This window comes from Hydra vulgaris, chromosome 07 (assembly GCF_038396675.1).
Source record: "Hydra vulgaris chromosome 07, alternate assembly HydraT2T_AEP".
Classification (NCBI taxonomy): domain Eukaryota; kingdom Metazoa; phylum Cnidaria; class Hydrozoa; order Anthoathecata; family Hydridae; genus Hydra; species Hydra vulgaris.
In genome coordinates this window covers 18,930,001-18,955,924 of record NC_088926.1, presented here as the reverse complement: position 1 = coordinate 18,955,924, position 25,924 = coordinate 18,930,001, and the positions used below count along the sequence as shown (strand labels likewise).

The window sequence follows — 25,924 nt, the reverse complement described above, 5'->3', positions numbered from 1 at the left end:
TAAAGCCAATAATAAATTGGTTGCGCATCCTGTCACCTCTATCCGTAAATTTGTATCCTTCAGCAGCTCTTGCAACCCGTCGTGAAAATTTCGTCACACTTTCGTTACTTGCTTTCTTAATTGTTGCAAATTCAAAGCGTAGTATTAAAGATGACTTTGGTTTAAAAAGCTTTATAATATATGTTCTGCGGTTTATCCGTCAACTACGAACATATATTGCCGCAATATATGTTCGCAATTGACGGATAAACTGTTGATGGTTGCCATCAAATACTGGTGGCATAATAGCCGAAATAGCTTGTTGCTTTCTTGCATTGGTTTATATATATATATTAAAAACAACTATTTGAGCGTTTTTCAACCTTCCTTCTATTACATAAATTTGTATATAAATACAAAGTTATAATTCCCATGATAACTATAAAAATACAATAGTCACGTTTATCTACGTGACTTTTACCACTTAAACGTAATAATTTTAATTCACCGACTTTAATAAAACAATCACAAGAAGGACTTAAATTAGGGAACAGATTAAAGTTAGCACATAAAGAATTTTGGTAATAAAAAATGAAAGTAAACTTAGCATCACAAATTTTTAGTTCAAGTGATGCTGATGTCTTACATAATTGTTCACAAAATCTCAAGTTGCCACAGTTTAAAGGATGCAATACTACTGTTAAGTTTATTAGAACAATAGATCATTTATTTCATTCAGCATTACGTGTTTGTTATAAACCGATGTGGTTTCCATTTCTTTATATGGCAAACAACTATATTCTTTTTCTTAAAGATGCAACTGGTAATCGAATAATCTCTTCCAGTCGAAAGACTGTTTTTATTGGATTTTTGATTGCAACAAAATCTGTACAAGGCATATTTTCTTGATTGGATGGAAAAAGAAGATTCACTATTAAAATATCTACTGACATATAAGCTCAGTCAAGACCATCTAGAGCTTTTTTTTGGTGCAGTTGGATCTGCTGAAATGTTTAACAATAATCCAAATGCACAACAATTCACAGCCACTTATAAACTCATTTTATTGCGAAGTAACATTCAGTGCGGGAAAGGAAACAATAGCATTAGAGATAAAACTGAAATTTTAAGTATTTTAGATGATTCTTTTACTGCTGCTGATACTAAAATATCAATGACTGAAATTGGGTTGATCAAAAAATATGATTTGTTAGAGAGAGAACTCAAGCGTATAAATCATGATTATGCAGATATTTCAAATTTTTGTAATCTTTTGGAATATAAAAAGGCGGTAATATTTTGGAATATAAAAAGGCGGTAATTCTAGATATGTAGCTAAGATGACTGCCAATAAAATAATCTGTATTACATGTCAGAATGCATTGATAACTAATCATTTGGAAGAAACTTGCTTTTTGAAATTTAAAGACAGGGGAGGTTTGGTTAAACCAAGCAAAAATGTTGTTTTGGCATGCGAAGAAACTGAAAGATGTTTCCAAAATGTTGAAAAAAGATGTTGAAAAATGCAATTTCAAGTTTTTTAATATCAGTTGATTTATCAAAAGTATTCACAGAACTAACTCATCATATGTTTGATTCAGCTATAACTGATAATCATTTATTTTCACTAATTAAAGTTATTTCAGAAAATTAATCCAAGATAAGTTATCATCACCAAGGCAAAGGAGTAACTAACAAATTGACTGGAAAAAAGTTTAGGAAGCAGTTGACTAAACTTGTCTTATTCAAAAATCAATAAAAACACTTATTTTATTATACCATATATATATATATATATATATATATATATATATATATATATATATATATATATATATATATATATATATATATATATATATATATATATATATATATATATATATATATATATATATATATATATATAGGGGAACATGGGGTAAGATGACGAATGGGGCAAGATGACAACATACAGTTATCTCTTAAGCAAAACTAAATATAACAGTTGACTTTAATTGAAAGGGAAGTAGATTAGTTTTACTAGATTTATCAATGGTTTCTTTTTAAACATTATTTTTGTGACGAAAGTTAAGTATTAAAAAGTTTTTCCGACATTGAGAAAAAAACTTTTTATCCTCGTTTTACTTGATTTATTACATCGCTACATCACCAGCTAAAGGTAAGCGAGAAATTTTTATTTAATTTGATGAAACTGGAAGCCATACAAGAAGTATTAGGCTATGATAATTTGATTATGTACTGATTCTGATTCATCGTAAAGATTGTATTAGCCTGGGGCAAGATGACCGGGGCAAGATGGCTTGTCCGTAATCTATACTAAACGGAAGTTTACTTGTACTGTTTGCTATTCTTGTATTGTTCAGTAATTATTTTATTACGAAATACAATATTTGTTTGACAATAGTTTTATTTTGTTGCGTTGGAGTTTGCTACAAACAGATTACTAGGTTGTTACTGTTTTTTTTTGCATTGACCGATATAAATGTATAATTTATTAGTTTTAAAAGTTACACCTTTATTTGTATTACTTTTTTAATAAAAAAGAATTTGTGATGATGGTTTTTGAGGCGTTTTTAGCTTCATAGAGTTTTCTTTCCTTAAAGTTTTAAACTTTGTTAACTCAAATCGTCATCTTGCCCCGTATGCGGGCAAGATGACGATTTGAGTTAACATCGTTTAATGAGTTTTTCCTTAGCTATTTTCTACTTTTAGAGTGGTTTTTTGATACATAAGTGACGCGGAATGATTTTTTATCACTTTTAAATCAAGTTTTAATTTTTGGGACAGATATTGACTAAGATACAGGCGTTTTCCGAAACGTTCGTCATCTTGCCCTATGTTCTCCTATATATATATATATATATATATATATATATATATATATATATATATATATATATATATATATATATATATATATATATATATATATATATATATATATATATATATATATATATATATATATATATATATATATATAAACACACACAGAGTAAACTCCTGATAACTCAAACCTTTAAAATATTGAACTTTCCAGTATTTATATATATATACACTCAAACCTCTTTTTATGCGGTCTTTTTTTATGCGATACTTTATTTGTGCGTTTTGTTTTATGCGATTTTTTTCAGTTAATTTAAATTGATTATAAGACCGACATGACCTGAGATATTAATTATCAAAGCAAGAAGATGAAGATGATATTAAATATCCAATCAAAGTGCATACTAACTATTTCTTTACTTTATTTATTAATTGCTTACCTAAATTTTTTTAATTAGACATATTAATTAAATTATCTAATCAAAAGCACATAAGACCAACATAAACTGATAAATTAATTACCAAAACAAGAGGAAGGAAAATAATATTAATTATCCAATCAAAGCGCATTTATATTTAATATAAAGAGGTGGCGAAATTCCCCCATTTAGTATTTCCGTAATAATTTTGAAACCAAACAAAATTAGAAAGAAAAATTTTTTTAATGGAAATAAATAATTTGATTTTTATGAGAATTTTAAAATTTCTGTTTTAGATTCTTTTTGTCAATTAATTTTCTTATCAAGTTTTCACAAAAAGAAGATTTTTTTTTACATAATTCGATAAGAAATTTGTTTTTCTTCTAATAGAAATTTGAATTATAAAAAAATCTTATTCCTGAGTAAAGTTATAGTTATAAAAGTAGATATACACCAATTGGTGGCAAAATTTCCAAAGTGGCAAAATTATCCCATTTTACTCTACATAATTAAACTTCCTTTAAAAATCAGAAATTTTAATTAACGGAAATTTCTTAAAATTAAAGCTAAATTTTAAGGGAACTTGGGTATAAAAAAGACGTTTAAAATTAGATGCTATGTAAGTCGTTGTAAAACATCAAAAATTTTCACAACTTATATTATATTTTATATCACTTTATTTTAAATAAATTAATTGTGCAATTAGTTGCGCGAAAAATTGTGCAAATAGTTGTTTTTTTATTTCTAAAGAGTTTTTATCTTTAGTGGTTGTTTGATTTCCCGCCACTATTGTCAAAAGAGACCGGCGTTCAAGTCTGTTGGAGTTCAAGTCTGTTGGAGTGTAAGAAAAAGTAACTCTTTTTTTATTCAAAATCTTTTTATTTTATTTCAAAAATATTTTAATTTCAAATTTGCGAGCGTAATTCCATATTACATGAGCTACGTCATGTATTATGGAATTACGTTTTTTACAAATTCCAACTAAAAACATTTAAATACGACGATTTTCAGTTACGTTTGAAAATTACGTATGTAATAAATTAAAAATGATAATTTTAAGACAAACATGCATCACGTGGGTAATTTACAATTTTGCATTTGAAGCGACAACCTCAAAACTTTGCTTTTAAAATTAAACTATTTTGTTGAATAATTTTAGCGCACTATTAGACTCTTTCAAACGTAAGTTATTGTCAAACAACATTTGTGTATATATTTATTGCTGTTACATCATAACATCGTTAATTTTGGTAAGTTTTAATCCTTTTTATAATTGTTTAATATCCACATATAAATTCCAAGTATAAAGAGTTGTTTTGAACATTTTTTGTTTGTTACAAATTTATAACATTTATTTTTGTGAAAAGCATTTGTAGTAATTGTTAATAAGTTGGTTGCGATTTGTGTTACCACTAGAACTTATATATTTTAAAATAAAGTGAATTTAATAAGTTTTGTCTGAAATTCAATTCGGAGTTTATTTTGAAAACGTTTTAACACTTTGACTTTTGAGTTAAAAGACTCTAAAAAAAAAGAGTGTTAAAAATATCTAAGTAAGAGGTTTTTAACACTTGAACATTTAAAAATTTAAAAATTTTAACATTTAAAAATTCATGATATAACAAAATTTATAAAAAAAACTGTATAAAAATATTTTTACTTACCAACTTCATGTCAATTTATTCATTCATCGAGTCATGAGGAAGTGTTGTTTGCTAATTAAGTGGTCTTTTTTTAATAGAGCAAATAAATTGACAAACCGAGTTTCATTTACGGAAGTTACCGAGTATTTATTTATGAGCATTTCAAAACAGTTGATTTATTACTGGTCATTTTTGCATGGTTATAAAAAAATGTTTTGTCTAACTTTAAATTTTATTTTAGATACTAGGTAAAATGACTACTAATGCAGGAAGACAAAAATGGCGCAGTTTTACGGACTCAATTAAACGCCCATTTGTTAGTGAGATTACTCCGACGAGCTCTGATATTGGAAACATGACTGTTATTGGTGATTCAGAGAGTTTAAAAAGTTTATTTATAGAACAAGTTGTTAAAAAAGAATTGTTACCTCGTCGAAATCTGATACCAGAATATAATGCTTTCATTGAACAAAATGTTAACGAAAAAATTTCGGGACCCACAAAACCTCAAATAAGAGTGTCGCAGTGTATACAACGAGCGGCGGGAGAACTACTTTCAACTAAAAGAGTTTCACGCTTTAAATCCTTTTTCCGAAAGCCTTCACTGGTTTCAAACATTATTTCATTTAAGGTTTTTGATATTGATGCTGGTTACAGAAAAAACGCATCTATTACTTACAAGGCAACAGTGACAAACGCAGACTTTATCCTCTATTTTGCGCAAGAAAAGAAAGGTTCACAAAAGGTGAAAAAATGGATCAAGGAAATTGTATATCTGCGAAAAAGTAATGAAATTCCAATTGTTGTTGTTTCAGATAAAGGCACTTCCATAAAAAAACAATGCAATAAACTTAAAAATGTGTACCTTTGTGATTTTACGACATTAAAAATGTCAATGAAAGATTCTGAAGAAAGAAATGAATTATTCTTAGAAAGACTGAACAGGGTTTTATTCAACGCCATGAATGAATATCTCTTAAAAAAAAACGAAAATGATCGCTCCGATCTTATTTTTTATGGAGAGTAAATAACTTTCTATTTACAATTTAGTATAACAAAATGTACGAAACAAAGCTTTTTCTTTTTTTAATTTTATTTTCGAGTTTATGTACTTATATAACTTAATTTTAAAAGATCTTTTTGCTTAAACAAATGATTTTTCTATAAAATAATAAACCGCTAAGAACTTAAGATAGCAGAATGATGTAATGAAATTCTAGAGTGGAAAAATGGAGGGAAAAGTTTGCGTTTTTTAAAACTCGAATGTATTTATATGTATTTAAATGCGTTTGCAATATTATTTTTACGCTATTATGTTTTTTTTAAATAAAATTAAAGTTTTATTAAAAAAGATTCAAATTTTTACTATTAATAAAAAAAAAGCTGCGTCCAACAATGGCAAAAATTCAACTCCTTCGTTTTCAAGATGAAATTGAGAACTTGAAAGTTGTAATTAAGAAAAGTGAGATGTAACTGAGAAATGCAACATGCAATTTAGAAATCGCAATATGTAATTAAGAAACACAATGTAGTTAGAAAATTTTAAAATGTAATCGAGAAACCCAACGGGTGACAGGAATAATGTCGAAAAATGAATTTCGGAATAATATCGATATAATATGTCGCAAAAAAAAAAGGAATAGTGTCGCAAATGAATTTAATGAATAGTGTCGAAAACAAAAAAAAGGAATAGTGTCGCAAATAGTAAAAACAGAATGGTGTTGCAAACACTGTAAACAGAATAGTGTCGCAAATAGTAAAAACGGAATTGTGGTCGGAGAGAATTAGCAACAAAAAAAAGGGTCAAACCCAGACAAAAATAGTATAATGCTGAAATTTGGCAGAGAGAAAGTGCACAGTCTTTCAGTGGGCGTAAAAAAAACCCAATTGATTGCGCTACAGTAGTATCTCTTTTGGGGCAATTTTAGGGGCAAAAAAGGGTCCATTTTTACACCTCTAAAGTTCTATAAACTTTATACGGTTGGATAGAAAATTTTATCTTGATCAATATTTATATAAGAACTATGACTTATAAGCAGTTAATTGAAAAATTATCCACGTTTAAAAGTGTAAAAGTTCCATTTGACGTTTTTGCTGCGATAAACGTTTTGTCACTCAACGCCGTTAATGTAAGTTCTCAAACTTTTTTGTCTTGTTTGTTCTCGGTGATAGCAAACGTATTTTTTTTTCCGGTCTGGACCATTTGTTTATAAACAAAATGATATGTTAAGTTTTAAAAGATATGTTAAGTTTAAACAATATCTATATATATTGTTTAAAACTCAACATATCTTTTGCGATGGAATAAGAAAATATGTATACATATTTTCTACAAAAAAAAAAAAAATATATGTATATATTCAAATAAAATATATATATTAATCTATGGTAATTTAAAAACCGGAATTTTAATTGAATAGTTTTATGGCATTATAAAATAGGGGTGGTTCACATCACAGTAATAATTAAATTTTGAGCTTAGACTTTTAAATAAACCTCAAGAGATTTAACTTTAAAAGTCTAACTAGTCGTATGTCAATTTATGTGTTCTTCTCACTCATATTAATGAAAACTTTCATATAAAATGGAAAAAACAGATTTTAAACTTGAACTAACTAATTTTTTTCGACCTTTAATATGTTTGCAGACATATGACTGGTTAGAAATTAAACATATAACTAAAAACTTTTTTGAAAAAGTTGTTTTTTCAATTTAATGTTTTATCTTCATTGAGAGCAGCACCATTTTATACCAAAATATGGTTTATTAACTATAAAGCAAAATTTTAAACTTAAGTAATTTAAAAAAAATTTAACTTGTTTGATTTTAGACAAGCTAAAGCGCTAGGAGATAAAAAAGATTAAAAAAAATAAATTATTCGGGATAAAAAAATGCAGTGAAACATAACCTTTTTATAAAAAACGCAAAATTCTTGTATTTTCCAGTACATGCATTAACGGCGTTGAGCATGATGTTGTCAAAACATTGTCAACATTTTTGCTTCATATATATATATATGAAGCAAATAAAAGCATATATATATATATATATATATATATATATATATATATATATATATATATATATATATATATATATATATATATATATAAAGGTAACTTTGATTCTGTTTTTTTGTTTTCGACACTATTCCTTAAACTCATTTGCGACACTATTCCGTTTTTTTTTTTTTGCGATACTATTTCTTATTCTGTTATTCGACAATTAATCATGCGACAATTTGCACCACTATTCCTTTTTCACATTTTCAACAATAAAAATTTGCGACAATTAAAAATTTTGCGACACTATTCCGCTACACCAACCCAACTTGTAAATAAGAAATCGCAATATGTAACTAGAAAAACAAAAGTTGTAATTAAGAAATCGTAATATATAAATGAGATTACATTATTTGTAATTGCGAATTCATAATGTAAGCTTAAAGGTCCTTATAAAAAATCTTCTTGGACATGTATTTTAATAAGTTAATAATATCAAATTTAGCATTTGTATGCACCTGCAATACTGTAATACAGTAATGGAATTGAAAGATCGTTGTGTTATTTGTCAATACACTATGAACGGAAAGTCTGCTATTAAATTGAATCCGTGTAAGCGTTTATTTAACCAAACTTACATCCACTTCTGGAACAACCAGAAACATTTTGTCTAATTTTTACATATGAAATACATACAACTGAACAAGTTGAAAGAAAACATTACGTTTTATCTTCATCGAATTATAGAAGAAGAGTTATTGAATGTGCTGAGCAAAACGACGATTGTCGGGTGACTCTGGCGCAAACTTTAGGTGTCAAATATAAGACAGCATACAATTGAGTTCGCAGCAGAAATTTAAATTTCATTGGAAGAGGTGGCTTTAAACCAAAAAAATTACCTGATAATCAAATCGAAGAAACACTAACATGGATTGAAAGTAACTGTTAGTTGACATTGGTGGCTATTAAAACAAGGATATTAAGACAATTTAATATTAGCGTCAGCACAACCACAATTACCAATTGCCTCGAAGGCAGCCTATTTTCATTTAAAAAGTGCGCAAGGAGCTTACTACAATGAATAGTGATGAGAACAAACAAAATAGAGCTGTATATGTTAGGAACATCAACGAACACATCACAAATGGTCATACGATAGTTTGGTCGGATGAAACAAAATTTTATCCTTTTTGTAGAAAAACGCAAGGACGTGCCAAACAGAAAAAAAGATCAATAATGAAAATACCTTCTTCAAAAGGTGCAAACATACATTTGATTGCAGCTATATCAACAACAAGTGTCTCATTATGGAAACTCTCAGAGGATCATTTAAAGCAGATTCTTGTGACAAGTGGATGTTGGCTATGTTTAACCAGTGGGCTACATGCGGGAATCTTTTAGAGGAATTGGTCGTCATTACATACAATGCTCCATGTCACGCTCGTTTGGAAAGGGTGTTTGAAAATTTACCGGTTCAGTTGTTACGATTAGGACCCTAAAGTCCAATGTTAAATACAGTGGAAACTATCTGGTCCAAAATAAAAGTTAATGCTTAAAATGTGATTTGCATTCCACCTGTATTCGGTGCTGGGATTATGAAACAACGAATGCAGTATTTAGAAAGAATTGTTATTGCGGCCAAAAATACAGTAATGGGAGGTGATACACGCGCTATACAACATACAACCACGCATTACGCAACGATTTTAAATATAGAAGACATCTAAGTCAGTGCTTAATTGAAAATTGCAATGATTTTTAATGACCTTCTTTAAGTTCTATATTTTTATGTAAATAAACTATTTGTGTTTTAATTATTATTCATCTGAAATCTCAAGAAAGTTTTAATTGACACCCAATAGGATTTTTCCAGTTACCGCCTAAACCTCAAATGCCTTTTTCATGACTTTTTATATTTTATTGATATTATACTATTATTTCCAGCCTTAAATTACAAAGTATTTTAGAACTACAAAATTCAAAATACAAAGAACTTTGTATTCTTTATACTTTTCTTAACTGCAACCATCATCTCAATTACATTTTACGATTTCTTATTTACAACTTTCATTTTCTCAATTACATCTGACGTTTCTTAATCGCAACTTTTATCTTCTCAATTACATTTTACCTTTCTTAATTACAACATTTATCTTCTCAACTACATGTAACGTTTCTTAATTACAACTTTCACTTTCTCAATTGCATCTTACTTTTCTTAATTACAACTTTAAAGGGTGTAGAAATGAAACCATAACTATGATATGGACAATATGAAATACTTTAAAACATTTTTAATTACAAATTTTGACAATTCTTTGATATGATATGTTTTTGCAGTTAACGATTTAGTTTTTTTTTGCTGTTGTAATCAACTATACTCTTAGTGATTTTAATAGTCTTGGTTTGATTAGTCTTTTTTCTTTTCAAATTCAAATTCCTTGAATTTGAATGTCCACTTTTATGGATCGTTTGCTTGCTCACAGCTCTTAAACATGTTTTCTTCATTTTAATAAATTAGGACACGTGGTGGAATGTTGCATACTTCTCTCCTACTTTATAAGTAGGAGAGAAGTATGCAATATTTTTTTTCAAAAATTGTGTAGGCCTCTGATGTGTCCATAAAATTTGTAACCAACATATTCTGTTTATTACTTGTTTTTAATGACTAAGATTAAATCAGTTCGATATTTTTTGAAGTACTTTATTATGCAGTTTTTCACTTAAGTAAAACTATTTTTGAAAAACTTGCAAAAAAGGGGTCTGGCAAACTTGCTTACGTTATATAGTAAATAAATAATATATAAAGCACATATTATATATACACTACCGTCCATAATTATTTAAATAGTCATATTTTTCGATATAAGATATCAAAGCTTTACTTAAGATTAGGAGAGAAACTCTAAGCAAAGTCTACCTGAATTATATGTTATCTTCTTATTTATTAGATTAACAAAAAAATTAATTTTAGGTCCCATTAGATTTTTTTTTTTTTTTAGTTTAGAATATATTTTGCTGTTTAATAAAATAAGTTACATAAGAATATCACGTAATAAAATATATAAACAAATAAGACAATTTAAAAAACAGACCGGGACTCAAAGAAGATATGGGTGATACAATACCACCACAATCTTTTCATAGAGCCCCTTGAAAAAATAAATGTCGTCAAAATGTTCAAATAAACTGCAGATAAAAGTAAGATGTAAAAACTTCAAATTTAAATACTCAAGGATTTAAAATATATACACCATTGCATAAATAACTACAAAAGATATGTACAATTAATTTTTCAAAGAATAAAAAAGTAAAACTATTTTGATAAAACTTAACGGAGTTCTTGTAATTCCTCCGAATTAAAAATGTGTTTTTTTGCTAGCAACTTAAATGAGTTTAATGATTTTACCATATTATCTTTTTTAGCTTCTTTTTTTTTAAAATAGTTCCATATTTTTGGTCCGCGAAATGCTATTGAACACTCTGTAAACTTGTTTAGTTTCTTAGGCAATTTAAAGAAATTTGATTGGTTTGTTCTAAGGAAATACTTTTCATTTATATTTTTTTAAACTTACAATTAAAATTTACTGGAGTTAGATTATTTGTAAACTTATACATAAAAATTAGGTGTTGATAAATATTTATTTCATAAATATTCATCATTTTCATGTCAAGCATTAAGGGTTTCGTGTGCTCCCTTCTTTTTTTTTCCGTATATAATTCTACACGCATGTTTTTGAACACTAAGTATATTCTTAAGTTTAGTAGTTTGCGTGCTGCCCCATGTAATATTGGCATAACTGATAAAACAATGAATTAAAGAGAAGTAAATTAATTTAAGACATATAATATTAACATAAGGACGAACTCGGTATTTCATGCCGATGGCTTTACTAACTTTTGATTGTAAATATTTAATATGGGGAAGCCAAGATAAATGCTTGTCCACAAGTATCCCTAAGAACTTTAAAGAGCCTTCCTGTTTTATTTCTTTATTATTTAAAAAAAGATCTGGTAGTTTATATAAACTAAGAATAAGAGAGGGCCTAGTATTGATCCTTGGGGTACTCCACAGAGGACTTTAAGAATTCCGTATTCTTTTTTATAAACATATTGTGTTCTATCAGTAAGGTAACTTTTAATCCAATTGAAGTCCTTATTAATTACCCCATAATACTTTAATTTTTCTAACAAGATGGAATGATCAACAGTGTCAAAAGCTTTAGTTAGATCAATAAATATACCTAAGGTAAATTTATTTTCATTAAAGTCATTATTTATTTGATCGACTAATTCAATAATCGCATGTTCAGTTGAAAGATTTTTCTGAAATCCGAATGTTTTGGATAAAAAAAAATTGTTTTTTGTTAAGTGGTCAAAGATTCTATTATAAATTACACGTTCGAATATCTTTGAAAATACAGAGAACAATGATATAGGCCTGTAGTTAGAAACATTTGCATGATCTTTATTTTTATAAACTGGAATTACTTTTGCGAGTTTTAGTACATCAGGAAATATTCCTTGGCCCAGTGAAAGCTTGACTATATAGAACAATGGTCTACTGATGCTTTTTTTATTTGAAATTAGTATACTATTGGGAATACCGTCAAATCCTGATGAAATTCTTTTAATGTCAAGTCGAAATCATACAAAGATTAATTTATAATTTACTTGCCCTTTATTTACCAGTAGAGATAATGACCGCCATACATATTTTTGGCATTCTACCCAACGACTTATCAAATTTGACGAATCCCTAGTCATATTCAAATAAAACTCAATTCAAAAAAAGTGTCTTGTTTTTATTTTCACTAAGTTTGGAATATATGTTTTAGAAAAATATTTCTGCATATGCTTCTAAGATTTAAAATATAAAATGTTGCGAAAAGAATTGTTTTTCAACTAAATGATTTAAAAAGGTCACCAGTTTCTCGTTAATAAACTTTTGGTCCTTAAGATACCCTTAAAGTTTTGATATCAATTTTTTAAATAAAAGATTTTATCAGGTTAAAGTGTTAAGTTCATAACTAATTTCTCGAACAGTAATAGTGCCAGTGCATATAAAATAATAGTTTCATTTTAGTTAATATTAAAAAATTCGTTTTACTTATTTAAAACCTTTTTTTTTTGAAGCCTTAACTTAAAAATAATAAATTTTCTTTAAAATAAATGGAAATCGAGGCCAAATTTATCTATAGGTCAACTATGCAGCAACCTTGGGCCTCGCAATTTTTAGATTTATATCAAAGATTAAACATAGTTTACTTGCTTTGACGTTTTTGTCTAATCTAAATTTTTATAATCCACCTTATAATTCATGATTCTGATCGTAAATTACCAATATTTTGTTACTTACGGGGCGCTCCTATTGTTGGAAACTAAAGCAGGTAACATACTGTTAATTAAAATTATCTTATTTAAATCAGAGTATTTTTGAAATTTTTTATAAATGGTATAATAAATTCGTGGTAATTAATACACAAAAAAACCTCCTTTTATAGATATATGCTTTTATCAAAATGTAGTCTATCTAGCATTTGTTTAGAAAGCTTTACATGTGAATTTAATTTGAAATAAAAAACAAAAAATTAACACAACTATCAGTATTTTTTAAAATTAAGATCCTTTAAACGTTTTAGTATCCCGAACATGACTTGTGTTTTGTCTGAATTTTTTTTTCTCGGGGCAAATCACTTGAGCTCGGAATTACCTACGCACGTATATAAATTTATATATAAATTAAATGCGCACATACGTCTTAAATAGCTGTAGTCGCAGAGGAGTGTACATACATCAAATGACTTAAATAGAGACGCAAAATAAGTGCAAAAGAAATAACTGGTAAACTTAAGACATATTCAAGCTATCTAAATGAAAGTATAACTAAAACGAGCAATATTGCAAACAAATTTAACAAGTACTTTACAGAAACCAAACAGGTTACAGGTTTCAAACAAATGTAACTACCAACCTAATTCCTAACCTTCTAATACTCTCAAAAATATTAGAACGAATCATTTATAATAGAATAATATTTTGCTTCAAAAACTTAAATACTACAGCATAAAAAATTCTCTATTAAAATGTGTGAAAGTTACTTGATAAAACGGAAGCAGTATCATACAATGATGGATGCTGTAATAAAATGACTGAAATAATACTTGGTGTACCACAAGGTTCTATTTTAGGGCCCTTTTTATTTTTTTTTTTTAGGTTATTTAGGTGCTCCCAGAAGTCCTTACGGTCTTATCACGGAGCACCGCGGGAGAGCATTTAACTTGAAGTTCACGCCTCTTTCCTTACCAATGTCGCTTATTGGGCTAGAGCCGGCGTTGAACCTGGGACCTCTGGGTTCTGAGCCAGAACTCTAACCACTGCGCCACGGCTGCTCATCTTAAATATATATATAAATGACATTAATAAAGCTAACTAAATAGTATTATATTTGCCGATAATACAAATTCATACTTATTAAGATCTTATTTGCGGAACAAAATAGTTTTGCAAATAAAAAAATAAAAATGGATGCATGTGTTCGGGTTTATACGTATCTGCAAATATTTGTATGTTTGCTAATTTTGGAGGTGAACCATTCCTTGGTATTGTTTTGGCATTTTTTTCGGTAGTTGGTGCGTAAACTCACCAACGTTTGATAATCTGGCTTCACATACAACGACACCATAGTATGGCTTTATATTTTTTTATGCACAACCTTTTAGATTATCTAGAAGTGTATTTAGAAGTACACCAGTACAAATATATTTTTATTGTTTGATAAATAAGATTATAATAATCATATTTGGCAAATAAGATTCTAATGATTTTATCAGACAAATGAGATTAAGTGGGCGCAAGGCATGATTTTTGTTGAAAACTATGAAGATTTTTATCCGCATTCTTTCTTTGAACTATTGACATTTTAGACGTGATATTTATTCAGGAATTTATAGATATTGTTTGCATAAGTCAGCGGTTCGGAAGACTCAGTAGTTTGATGGATGCAAGCCGTACACGACATAACAAGAAAAAGTTCTAACTTCTCTAATACTAGCATCTCTGTGACTTCTTGGAGTATCCCCGTTCTTTTATTCTTTATTTCTTATTCTTTATATAATTTAAAGAGAGCTTCACTAGTAACTTTTATTCCTTTATTTTTTTGTATCTTATTCTTATATATTATAATAAAAAACAAAAAATTGATAAAAAAAAATTATAATATATGTAATGAATAGTATAAAAATAAAAAAAAAATAAAACTAAAATGGATTTCATTCGCATTTATTATTAGTATATGGATTTTATTCGCATATTAGCAAGCCTATTTATAAATTATTTTTTTTAAGGCGGTACACTACTAAAAAGCATTTTTAATTGGAATAAAGCCAAACACTAATGTTTTTCTGGTGAGATATATTTAAAAAATATCTGAAATAAAATTTTTTTTTTACATCCATAATGGCGGAAAAACTCTAAAAAATGCCTAAAATTTAATAACTTTGTGACGTAATATCTTCACCAACATAAATTTTCTCTCGTTCAAACTTTGTAGATTGATGCATTTTAATGTTTGATTCCGGTTGACAGATGGATTTTTAATTTAAGGACTTATTTTAAATTTAATCATAAATTATTGAAAATATGCTCAAAACACTAAGTGATTTGACTTAACATGGGAACTAATTTCTTTACTAAAAAAAATAGGAACAAGAATTTTTAAAATTGTTAACCGAATTTCTTAAGTATACTGAGTATACCCTAAGTCAAAAGTCATTAGCCAATGTAAAGATATTACGTTTCAAAGTTACCCTAGTATTACAAAAATCAAAAGTTGTAAAAAACACATTAAATTTTTTTTTTTGAAGTAAAATCTTGCGTAGTGTCCATCAAAAACATGACAGATTAGTTTAATTGGACTTTTATTTATCACTGAACCCTTTGGCTACTGATCTCAACTTTTTCATTGTTTTATACACTTTTGTACTGCCTTTTGCTTCATAAAAGATTTGTCAAATTGAATAGATGTTATGACTGTTATATACCCAGTTAAAGTTTGAAACACTCAAAATACCTTTACTCCCATTATTAAAACAAATCACAGCAGAGTATGTTCCCATTTCAGCTACTTTTTTACTAAAAAAAGTGTTCTTCGGAACTCTGGACTTTATGATGGCATTCGAGGAATCTTTCAGATTTTGAGTCTAGTCATGAAGGTATTTCAATAGTAGTTGATCGTCTTGAAAGTCTTAATAAACTGGTATTATCAGATTTTTAACCTAAAGTGGAATTGAGTTTGCTGATATATATACTGCTTTGTTTTAAAAGAAGCCATTTTAACTTACATTTTAGAGGTTAAGTAAGGGTTTTTGTTTTGTTGCTAAGGCGTTGCTATGGCTCAAACCCATAAAAAAAATGAAATTTTTAAAAGTTTTATACTATCAAATAATTACAAGATAGTTAAATCAAATGAAAGAGGATAAAATTTGGAAAAAAAATGAGTCCAAAAACTAAACTTTGATATTTTACGCCAAAATCAGTATTTTTTTAGTTTAGTAGTGTAACACCTTAAATCAAGAAAAATATAATTAAAACGCTATGCAATTAATTATTGCAGGATTAATCCTATTTATTTTTTAAATATTAGCTTTATCCAGACTTTAACTAATTCTATCAACTCAAGTATGTTTGCGTGTACAAAAATCATTAAACCGTGCGCATTTTTGAAAAAATATTCTCAAAAATTAAAAACATTTTCAATTAATGACAAAATTGCTGAAAAATACCTTTAAATTCATATAAAATAATTCAAAGTTATTTAAATATATACATTTATATATTTTTTGAAGTATAGAATAAGATTATAATAATTAAAATTGTGCAAAAAAAAAATCTATAAATATTTAATAAATAGTTCATAAAAATTACAAAAAATTTTACATTTTATATTTAATGTCGAAAACATGAGTATCTAAAATTGAAGAAAAATTTATTCAAAATACTCGAATAAAATTGAATCTTATATTTAAATTTCTCCAAGCTATTATTGACGGGTATGAGATAATTATGCTCCGTATAAGTTATGTCAATTCTCTTGTAAATTGCGCTAATCCATTTTTGCCTTTACGATTAAATCGTTTCCTTCCTATATCTCGAATAGGTATGCAATGATTATGGTAGACTATCAGATGAAGACATGGATTTATTACTCGATAACCCATCTTTTCACGGAGATACCATATCAAAACATTTTCAATACCATTCGAATTAGGACCAGTATCTAATTCCTGAAGCATTTCTTTTTCAAAATCTCGATCTGCGTGAAAAACGAATGCATCATGGGAACCCATGTAAGCGGTACCTGGATTACAAGATGCACTCACTGCAGCATTACAAGGGAATTTACTAGTGACTGAGTGACGCGTTAATGCATAAACCAATCTTTGAGTTCTCAAAAGAGTAAAATCAACGTCTTCCCAACCTGAACCTAAAAAATTGTCCATGTGCATCAGGATAACTGGTTTATGCTTTAAATAACTTTGAATATAATCAAGATTTATGCCTACAGTTGGATCTCGTTTAGTTAGATGCAAAATAAGTTTTTTTGAGTTTTGCAAAGGAAGTTTAAGTAAGTATTGCGCAACAGCTGGATGAAAATATAATACATGCACTGCGGCTATTTTATCATTATTCAAATTTAATTGCAAAGTTGATTCGATTTCAGCCTGCCTATCTTGAAGTTGATTCGCGTCGGGTATGCGATTGTCTTCATAGCGCAAATTGATGCTGTAATGTTTGTGAGTTACAAGAATTAGATTTGTGACTACGTGAAACTTTCCTTCGTCTTGCACATCTAACTCATCTTCATGGCTCCATTTCTCAGAAAGTTGTGCTTCGTTAATAGAAATATAAATTGGTTCCGACATCAGCTGCATATGAGTAGCCACATTACGAACAAATGCTAACCAAGAAAGAGTACAAATCAACAAACCAAGTGCAAAAAAGCAAAAAATACACTTGAAAGACATTACTTTTGAGGATTTTCCTTTAAAAAAAAAATCATTTTTAAATCTCCATAAATTTTAACTTAAAAAAAGTAAAACAAATAAGTATACTATTACATAAAATATAAAAAACAAAAATTAAAAAGTATAATACACAAATTAAAATGATTATTTAAAAATACATTATAATACTTATAATACTGCCTATAAAATTTTCGTCATTATAACAAGATCTATTAAACACTGATATATGAAAATATTAATAGAAATAATTAGCAAGTCATATGAATTTATTTTTTTGGCTTATTAAGGCGCTCTAAAAAGACCTAACAGTTTGTCATAGAGCACCGTGGAAGAGCATTTAACCTCATTGTCTTAATTACCGATGTCACAAATAAGGCCAGATTTGATTTTGATTTAAAAATTTTAAAAAAAGAAATCAGCAAAATAACTTTGCTACTAAGGGCAAAATAACTTTGCTACTAAGGATGTTGACATTTTAAATTAATTTTAAAATTTTTAACATAGGACGCCTTGTTTCTATACTAAGTCGATGTAATAAAGACATAATTGATGCATCTTACTTATACAGACCGAAGTGAAAATGAGAGATCATGTTTACGCAGGTAAACGCTCGAAATGATTTTTTAACAACTAATTTAATACTTGAGGAATTTCCACGATTTTTGGACACTCCATTGTTGATAAAAAAAACAAAGTTTTATTCGTTGCTGGACATTTAAATTTTTTTTGTGGAGAATTTTATAGTTTCAATTTTTGCATTATATAAAACAATTTTTTGTAATATTTGTTTGTGCTATTCAGATGATAAATTCAAATGCATTAAACAAAATAATGTAGAAAACCAGTCTTATTGGAAACAACACTTTCAAAAAAAATATTGCATGCTGCAAGCTGACTGACTAATGCCTTGACATTATAGGTGAAACATACATGATATTGAAGGGAATAGCAATACTGGTAAATAATCTCTAAAAAATCTCCAACGAAAAAGTTATACTTAATAAATCATGTTTTTATCTTATATAATTTTTTTAGATGCATTAGTACTAAAATCTTTAAAAGCCCTTGTTTATCTCTTGCCAACTATGGGAAAATATTGTGTTTCAGCAAGTGCAACAATGGTTTTCCTAATTTAAGAAATAAAAGTAAGATTAATTTTTAAACCTCAATAATGAACTTGAAAAAAGTAGTTTCTTTAACCAATATTATACCAAATAGTATTTAGTTTTTAAGAAGTATGTAACTAAATGTTTTTAATAAGAATGAAATTCAATTCCACTACTGTTTAATATTCTTTATATCCTTTTTTCATTTGTGCTAATTTTTTTTTTTAATTACATTTATTTTAAACTTAAAACTTTTTTTCAAAGTTTTTTTTAGGATGGTAAGACTCTTGAAATGTTTTTTAATTGCTCAAATCTAAAACATCAACTTTTCATTTTTTCTTCCGGACTGTCATTTTGTTGTTGTGTGTTATTGAAAAGCAATCATAGGTAAACCTTCGAAAGTTTGTGTTACCTTTGAATCTTTTTTTGTATTTAATCTTGAATATCAACTACAAGTTTTATATAATTTCTTCCAAGAATTAATTCATTAACTGCCTAGTTCTGTTGCCACCACTAAAGCACATAAATTATTCAAAGAGGTTTCTCTTATGTATTGTATGCAGCACAAAAAATTTTCATTAAAAAACGTTAAAGACTTGAATTGATGCTGACAGATTTTAGACTGTAATTTAGGACAATTACTTAAGCGTTTAGCCTCTCATCCTTTATTCTTTAAAACAGCTTATGAATAAATATACATATAAGTTTATGAAAATATATGCCAATGTAAATACTTTATGGGAAACTATGTAAGTTAAAAAGGTGCATGACACTTTCAGTAAATTTTAAAATTTTATTTCAATATATCATATTCAAATTACAAACATAATATCTTGTTTAAAACAAATGGATAAAGTATATACTATTATATCATGTAAATTTGGCACAAATTTGTCAAAATGAAACTAATGATTAAATTTTTGTATTTCTTAACAAAGATTTCAATAAAATGGAAGTATACATTTATTGCAATTTATAACTTAAAAACCATTGCGCCTTTTTTTAGTTATTTACTTCAACGTTTTGATGAGTATAGCATGTTTTATGATAAACATGAGTTTAAATAAACAGTAAATTTGCTTTACGATTAAATGCAAGATTGCACATAAATTCATACACAAATCCTTGTGTTGTTTGTTTAACACAAGACATTATGTTTCTTGTGTTGTGCATAATGACAAAATGATTTTGTTATATTTATTTATTCAGTAATTTTTTTTTTTTAAGACAAAAAAACACATTCAAAGCAATATTTTCCCCCTAATCTACCCTCTTTAGGACGCATCACTAAGCTTTAAACTCCATCATTAGATTCCTCTTACCATAGTAAATTTTGTTAGATTTATTTATTCAGAATTCTTATTTTGTTAAGTCACACACATTCAGAGTGTACCTTTAAGTTTAAAAACATTTTATCAACTTTTTTTTCTTTATAGAAAAAATTACATTAGATATTAGGAGTAGAAAAATGGCTTTAAAGAAAAAAAGAATTGACTTAGTCACAAAGTCTGTTAATGATGCATTATGGGATCTTTCAAACTTCAATCGTTATAAGTGGATATGATTAAGTAGCTTGCTGAAATCATTTAATGAAACATTCAAGCCATTTATTTGCCTGCTAAGTTTTATTCTGACTAAACTATGAGTGGTGTCTCTGAGGGTAAAGAGTTACAAGGGTGCTAAGAGTTATAAGAGTTAGGGTACTAAGTTAGATTTATAAGTTGCTTGAGTTAGTTACAAAAAAAAAGATCTTAAATTATAATCTTGTATATTATTTTTGAAACTTAACTTGCATCCACACTCTTTCTTATTTTAGACCAAAATAGTCTTAAAAACTTTAAATAGCAAAAAAACCTGGTCCATTTGTACTTCCACTAAATTTTTTGTGTAGACTTTTGCAAATACCAATTAAAGTATATTATGTCTGCGTGTTAAGCATAGCAGATAGAGTGAAACAAGGGCATGGCAGCAAGCTCTTTTTTCAAATGATAAACTAGCAAAAATCAGAGTCACCTCTGCCACAAGTTTCACTGACTTTTTTTGATATTCGCTGCAATCAAAATTTTATCTGGATCTTTGCACACTTCTCCATGAAAAAGCTTTAAGATCATCAACTCCTGTCATAGAAAAAGTGTAAACAGGCCACCTTTTTAGGTCACCTTTTCCAATATCTTAAAGCTATTGATAAAAAAAACAATTGCTTTCAAGTAAAATCTATTTGAAAAAGATGCTTGATATAGGAGATAACAAATTTTTTATACTTATTCTGTGCTTTATCTTACAAAATCTTTCCAGCAAACTATTCTACCGATTTTGAGCAATTTTTCACAGGATTGAGTCTCACATTGTTTTAAAAAGTTTTAAATCAGTATGACTGTTGGCAGTGATGGTACCCCAAATCATAATTGCTGGACATTGCTTAACAGAAAATGAAATGTATGGTGGAAAAAATATATAAAAAATAAAAGTGTAAGTTTGGTGGTTGACAAACATTGATTTTGCGTGTTGCAAACTACTTAACTAGCTCTATGCCTGAGGATATGATACTATTCTATTAAAAAGTATTTACATTACAAAATACTAAATAGTATTTTGTAAACATTTGTTTACAAAATACTATTTAGTATTTTGTAAACATTGTGTTTACAAAATACTACTTAGCATTTTGTAAACATTGTGTTTACAAAATAATATTTAGTATTTTGTAAACACAATGTTTAGATTGTATGCTTTTAGTCAATGGTACATAAACTGTTAAATTTTATCGAATTTTTTTTTAGACTGTTGAAAGGTTAATTTAAGACTTCATGTTTTTACATTCTCATTTATAAGTTGCATATTTTATGTCTTGTTTTTATGTTATTTATAAGTTGCATATTTTATGTCTTGTTTTTATGTCATTTATAAGTTGCATATTTTATGTCTTGTTTACAATTTGATGAAACTTTTTGACATCAACAACGCATCAGCAAAACTAAGTATTAAAACATTTTGATCACTATTAACAACTATTGTAAAATGAACTTTTACAATTAATCAAAGTATTTAAAAACACAATACCTGATTTTGTTACATATGTTTCAACTTTTCCAGATGCCGTTAAATGATACATTAGATAATACTATAAAAATTAAATTGAAATTTTTTTAAATTACATTTTTTAAAATTTGTACTAAACATTTTGACAAAAGTTTGACACCAAGAGGTTACCATACAACATACAAGGTAATAACAAGGTTGGCAATTTTTTGCAGACCTCAAACACTTTTAAGTTGGCAGCTAAGTCAGCATTGCCAAATGCCAACCCTAATTCCGAGTGCTGTATATATTTTTATAGTTTACCACTTGTAGTAAAATTGACTTCTAACAATTCTTTGTGTTTAAAGAAAACATTGTTAATTAAGTACACTTTATGTCAAAACCATTAAATTTAATTGAGGAAACTAATTAAACTTTATTAATTTTTAAAAAACAACAAAAAAGCAACATAATAGACCGGAATGTTTTTTAATTTTTTATTAATAAAAATAAAAACATTCTGATGTTTTTATTTTTATACTGTTTACATAATCGAACAACAAATAAATAAAACATGCAAGGAGTGCTGCTACATCGACTGACAAATAGGTAAACATGCGAGGAGTGCTGCTACATCAACTGAAAAATATGTAGAACATATGAGGAGTACTGCTACATCGACTGAGGGTTTTATTTTTCCGGTCTTCTAAATTAATTTTATTTTAAAAAATACATAAAGTTTACATTTGATGGTAAAAATTAAAGATGACCAAGCAAGAGTGTTTGTGTGTGTGTCTGCACGTGTGAGTATATATATATATATATATATATATATATATATATATATATATATATATATATATATATATATATATATATATATATATATATATATATATATATATATATATATACACACACACACACATATATATACATACATATATATATACATATACACACATATATATGCATGGTCATCTTTAATTTTTACCACAAAATGCAAACTTGAGGTTTTTTAAAAAACAATTATTTAAGAAGACTGGAAAAGATTTAAAAACATAAAAATAATACATACTTTTTTAAATTGATTGCCTGCCTAAACATAAATTCTAAGTTGATGTACTCGCACTCTTGGCATGTTCAACCTATTTGTCAGTCAATGTATGTAAACAGTAAAAAAAATAAAAAAATTCAGATTGTTTTTAACTTTACTAAAAAAATAAAAAACATTTCAGTCTATCAAGTTAGGTGTTTGTGGGTTTTTAAAAAATGATAAAATTTAATTAGTCTCTCAATTAAATTTAATGGTTTTTACATAAAGTGTTGTTAATTTTGTCATTTTTAAAGACAAAGAGTTGTTAATAGCCATTTTTACCATAAAGAGTATACTAAAAACATTTACTCTAGAATATATATATATATATATATATATATATATATATATATATATATATATATATATATATATGTATACACACACACACACATATATATATATATGTATACACACACACATACATATATTTAAATTAGTAGATAATTACTTATCAAATTTTTAATTTATACAGTGTTTTATCAATAATGACTGATCAGAAATAAATGCTCAAATTAATAAACTTCAATTTATAGCAGAATCATATTACTGGAAGTCATAAATGTCTAACTACTGTAATATTTCACATCTATATGGAGTTTCACACATTTTTGAAATTTGTTGACACTATTATAAATATAATTCTTTAGAAGTGTTTACTTCTATTTTTTAAATATATTTTTAATGGGGATTTCTCATTATTATTTTGTTAATTTGCTTATTTTATATGAGAAATTTATTTTTATGCCCGCATTTAGAAATCAATTCTGAGTTTTTATATAATAAACATTCTTGGTTTGCATATGTAATTATTTCTATTTTCTTTTCTAAGAATAACATATATATTTTGGAAATATTATTATACCCAGGACTTGTATTAAGGATGAACCAACTCAACTTGTGCCATCTACTAAAATTTATTCTTGTGTTACTCGTTATTCAATTAAGTCTCATCCTTTTTCTGTGGCTGTTCCTAAGTGCTCCAAAAACGCTTATTCGTCTAGTTTTTTTCCTCGAACATCGGCTCTTTGGAATTCGCTTCCTTCATCTTGTTTTCCTGATTCATATAATTTGCAATCCTTTAAGTTGTCCGTCAATCGTTATCTTGCTCAACAATCTTCATCTTTTCTCTTTCAGTAACTTCCAACTTTAATTAGTGGCTGCTTGCAGCCTTGTTGGAAGCGAAGATGTTTAAAAAAAAAAAAAAAAAAAAAATTAAAGCTTTCGGTTAAAAATGTTATGCATCTTATAAGAGGGCGGGAAGTGCTTATTCACCAATTTTAAAAACGCTTCTTCTATGTAGTGGAAATATTTTTACTAATATAATTATATTTAATAAATATTTTTTTTAGGTTGACCTGAATTATATTTCTAGATCTATTTTGGCATTTTGTAGTCTTTCTTTCAGGGTTGAAGTTCAAAATTTTGAAACCACTTCTTTTAAGGGCATATTTGTAAATATTATTAAAGGAATTAAATATATTTTCATCAGAGGAGTTTTGGTTTAGCTTTTTATTAATTGAAATTAAAATTTATTTTCAAAATTGTGATGGGTGGTTTGCGATAGTTGTGGTGGGTGGTTCGTGATAGCTGCGATGGGTGGTTCGTGATAGTTGGTTTGAGTTGATATTAATATATAACAATTCATCATTCAGTTTTTTGAAAGGCTTATATGAATTTTAGAAATTAAAGGTGACATCAAGAAACTTCACAATTTTTAAATTTATTTTCATTTCAATTTGAAAGCCAGTATTTTTAGAAACTTTTATAATAATTTTTAAAATTTTTTCAAACTGTGGAACAGATTTTGTACCCAACAAACAATATTTTGGCTTGACAGAGAGTGAATGGATAAAGTGTTTTGCCAATCATAAGCAATCCTTTAAAAATAAAAGTATTCAAAAGTTAGTATGCTATCATAATATGTATGTATAGTAAAATTTATAATAAATTTATATTATGCCTACAAGAAAAATATGAATTACACATGCAACCCAAGAATGATTATTAAATAAAATATTGGAATTTACTTTTAAATGCAGACATGAAAATAAGCAAGTCAATAAATTAATAATAAAAAAGTCGCCAATAAAAAAATAATAAAAAAAACAGAAATAAATAATTCTAAAGAATTTTTTATATAAATATCTTTATAATAGTGTCAACATATTCCACAAATGTGCGAAATTCCACTTAGGTTTGAAATATTACCGAAGTTAAGACATTTATGACTTCCTTAAATTTAATATTTGATATAAATTAAAATTTATTTATTTATTATTTTTTTTTTTTAAACATCTTCGCTTCCAACAAGGCTGCAAGCAGCCACTAATTAAAGTTGGAAGTTACTGTAAGAGAAAAGATGAAGATTGTAGAGCAAGATAACGATTGACGGACGATTTAAAAGATTGCAAATTATATGAATCAGGAAAGCAAGATGAAGGAAGCGAATTCCAAAGAGCTGATGTTCGAGGAAAAAAACTAGACAAATAAGCGTTTTTGGAGCACTTAGGAACAGTCACAGAAAAAGGATGACACTTAATTAAATGACGAGTAACACGAGAATGAATTTTAGTAGATGGCACAAGAGACGCTAGCTCTTTAGAGCAGTGCCCATTATAGTATTTGTAGAAAAGAGAAAGAGAAGCAACATTACGACGATGTGATAATGGTTGGAGGTTGGCTGCAAGAGCAGGTCCAACTATGTTTAAAATGCGTTTTTGCACCTTGTCTAAAAGAGAAAGGACATCATTAGAAGATCCGCCCCAGATATGGCAAGAGTATTCCATACAAGGCCGGATTTGAGA

The 25,924-nt window shown here is 27.4% G+C and overlaps 3 protein-coding genes across 3 annotated transcripts; 2 read left to right on the top strand and 1 right to left on the bottom strand.

Annotated features, from left to right (window-relative positions):
• The first annotated feature begins 570 nt into the window (after positions 1-570).
• Positions 571-888, top strand: LOC136082608 (uncharacterized). The gene has a single exon (XM_065802023.1). The coding sequence runs from the start codon at positions 571-573 to the stop codon at positions 886-888; it is 318 nt and encodes a 105-aa protein (XP_065658095.1).
• A 3,106-nt stretch (positions 889-3,994) lies between these two features.
• LOC105844042 (uncharacterized) lies at positions 3,995-5,993 on the top strand. Its single transcript, XM_065801287.1, has 2 exons — positions 3,995-4,068; positions 5,112-5,993. The coding sequence occupies exon 2, from the start codon at positions 5,124-5,126 to the stop codon at positions 5,895-5,897; it is 774 nt and encodes a 257-aa protein (XP_065657359.1). The 5' UTR covers positions 3,995-4,068; positions 5,112-5,123; the 3' UTR covers positions 5,898-5,993.
• Positions 5,994-16,662: 10,669 nt separating this feature from the next.
• LOC105844041 (uncharacterized) lies at positions 16,663-22,216 on the bottom strand. The gene is made up of 2 exons (XM_065801286.1): positions 22,064-22,216; positions 16,663-17,914 (listed from the first exon to the last, which is right to left on the bottom strand). The coding sequence occupies exons 1-2, from the start codon at positions 22,113-22,115 to the stop codon at positions 16,950-16,952; spliced, it is 1,017 nt and encodes a 338-aa protein (XP_065657358.1). The 5' UTR covers positions 22,116-22,216; the 3' UTR covers positions 16,663-16,949.
• Positions 22,217-25,924: the final 3,708 nt, after the last annotated feature.

Bases quoted from the DNA above. Each gene is read 5' to 3' on its own strand.
- LOC136082608 (XM_065802023.1), top strand. From the start codon at position 571: ATGAAAGTAAACTTAGCATCACAAATTTTTAGTTCAAGTGATGCTGAT.
- LOC105844042 (XM_065801287.1), top strand. From the start codon at position 5,124: ATGACTACTAATGCAGGAAGACAAAAATGGCGCAGTTTTACGGACTCA.
- LOC105844041 (XM_065801286.1), bottom strand. From the start codon at position 22,115: ATGTATCATTTAACGGCATCTGGAAAAGTTGAAACATATGTAACAAAA. The intron at 17,915-22,063 runs GTATTGTGTTTT...TTTTTTTTAAAG, and splicing joins AACATATGTAACAAAATCAG to GAAAATCCTCAAAAGTAATG.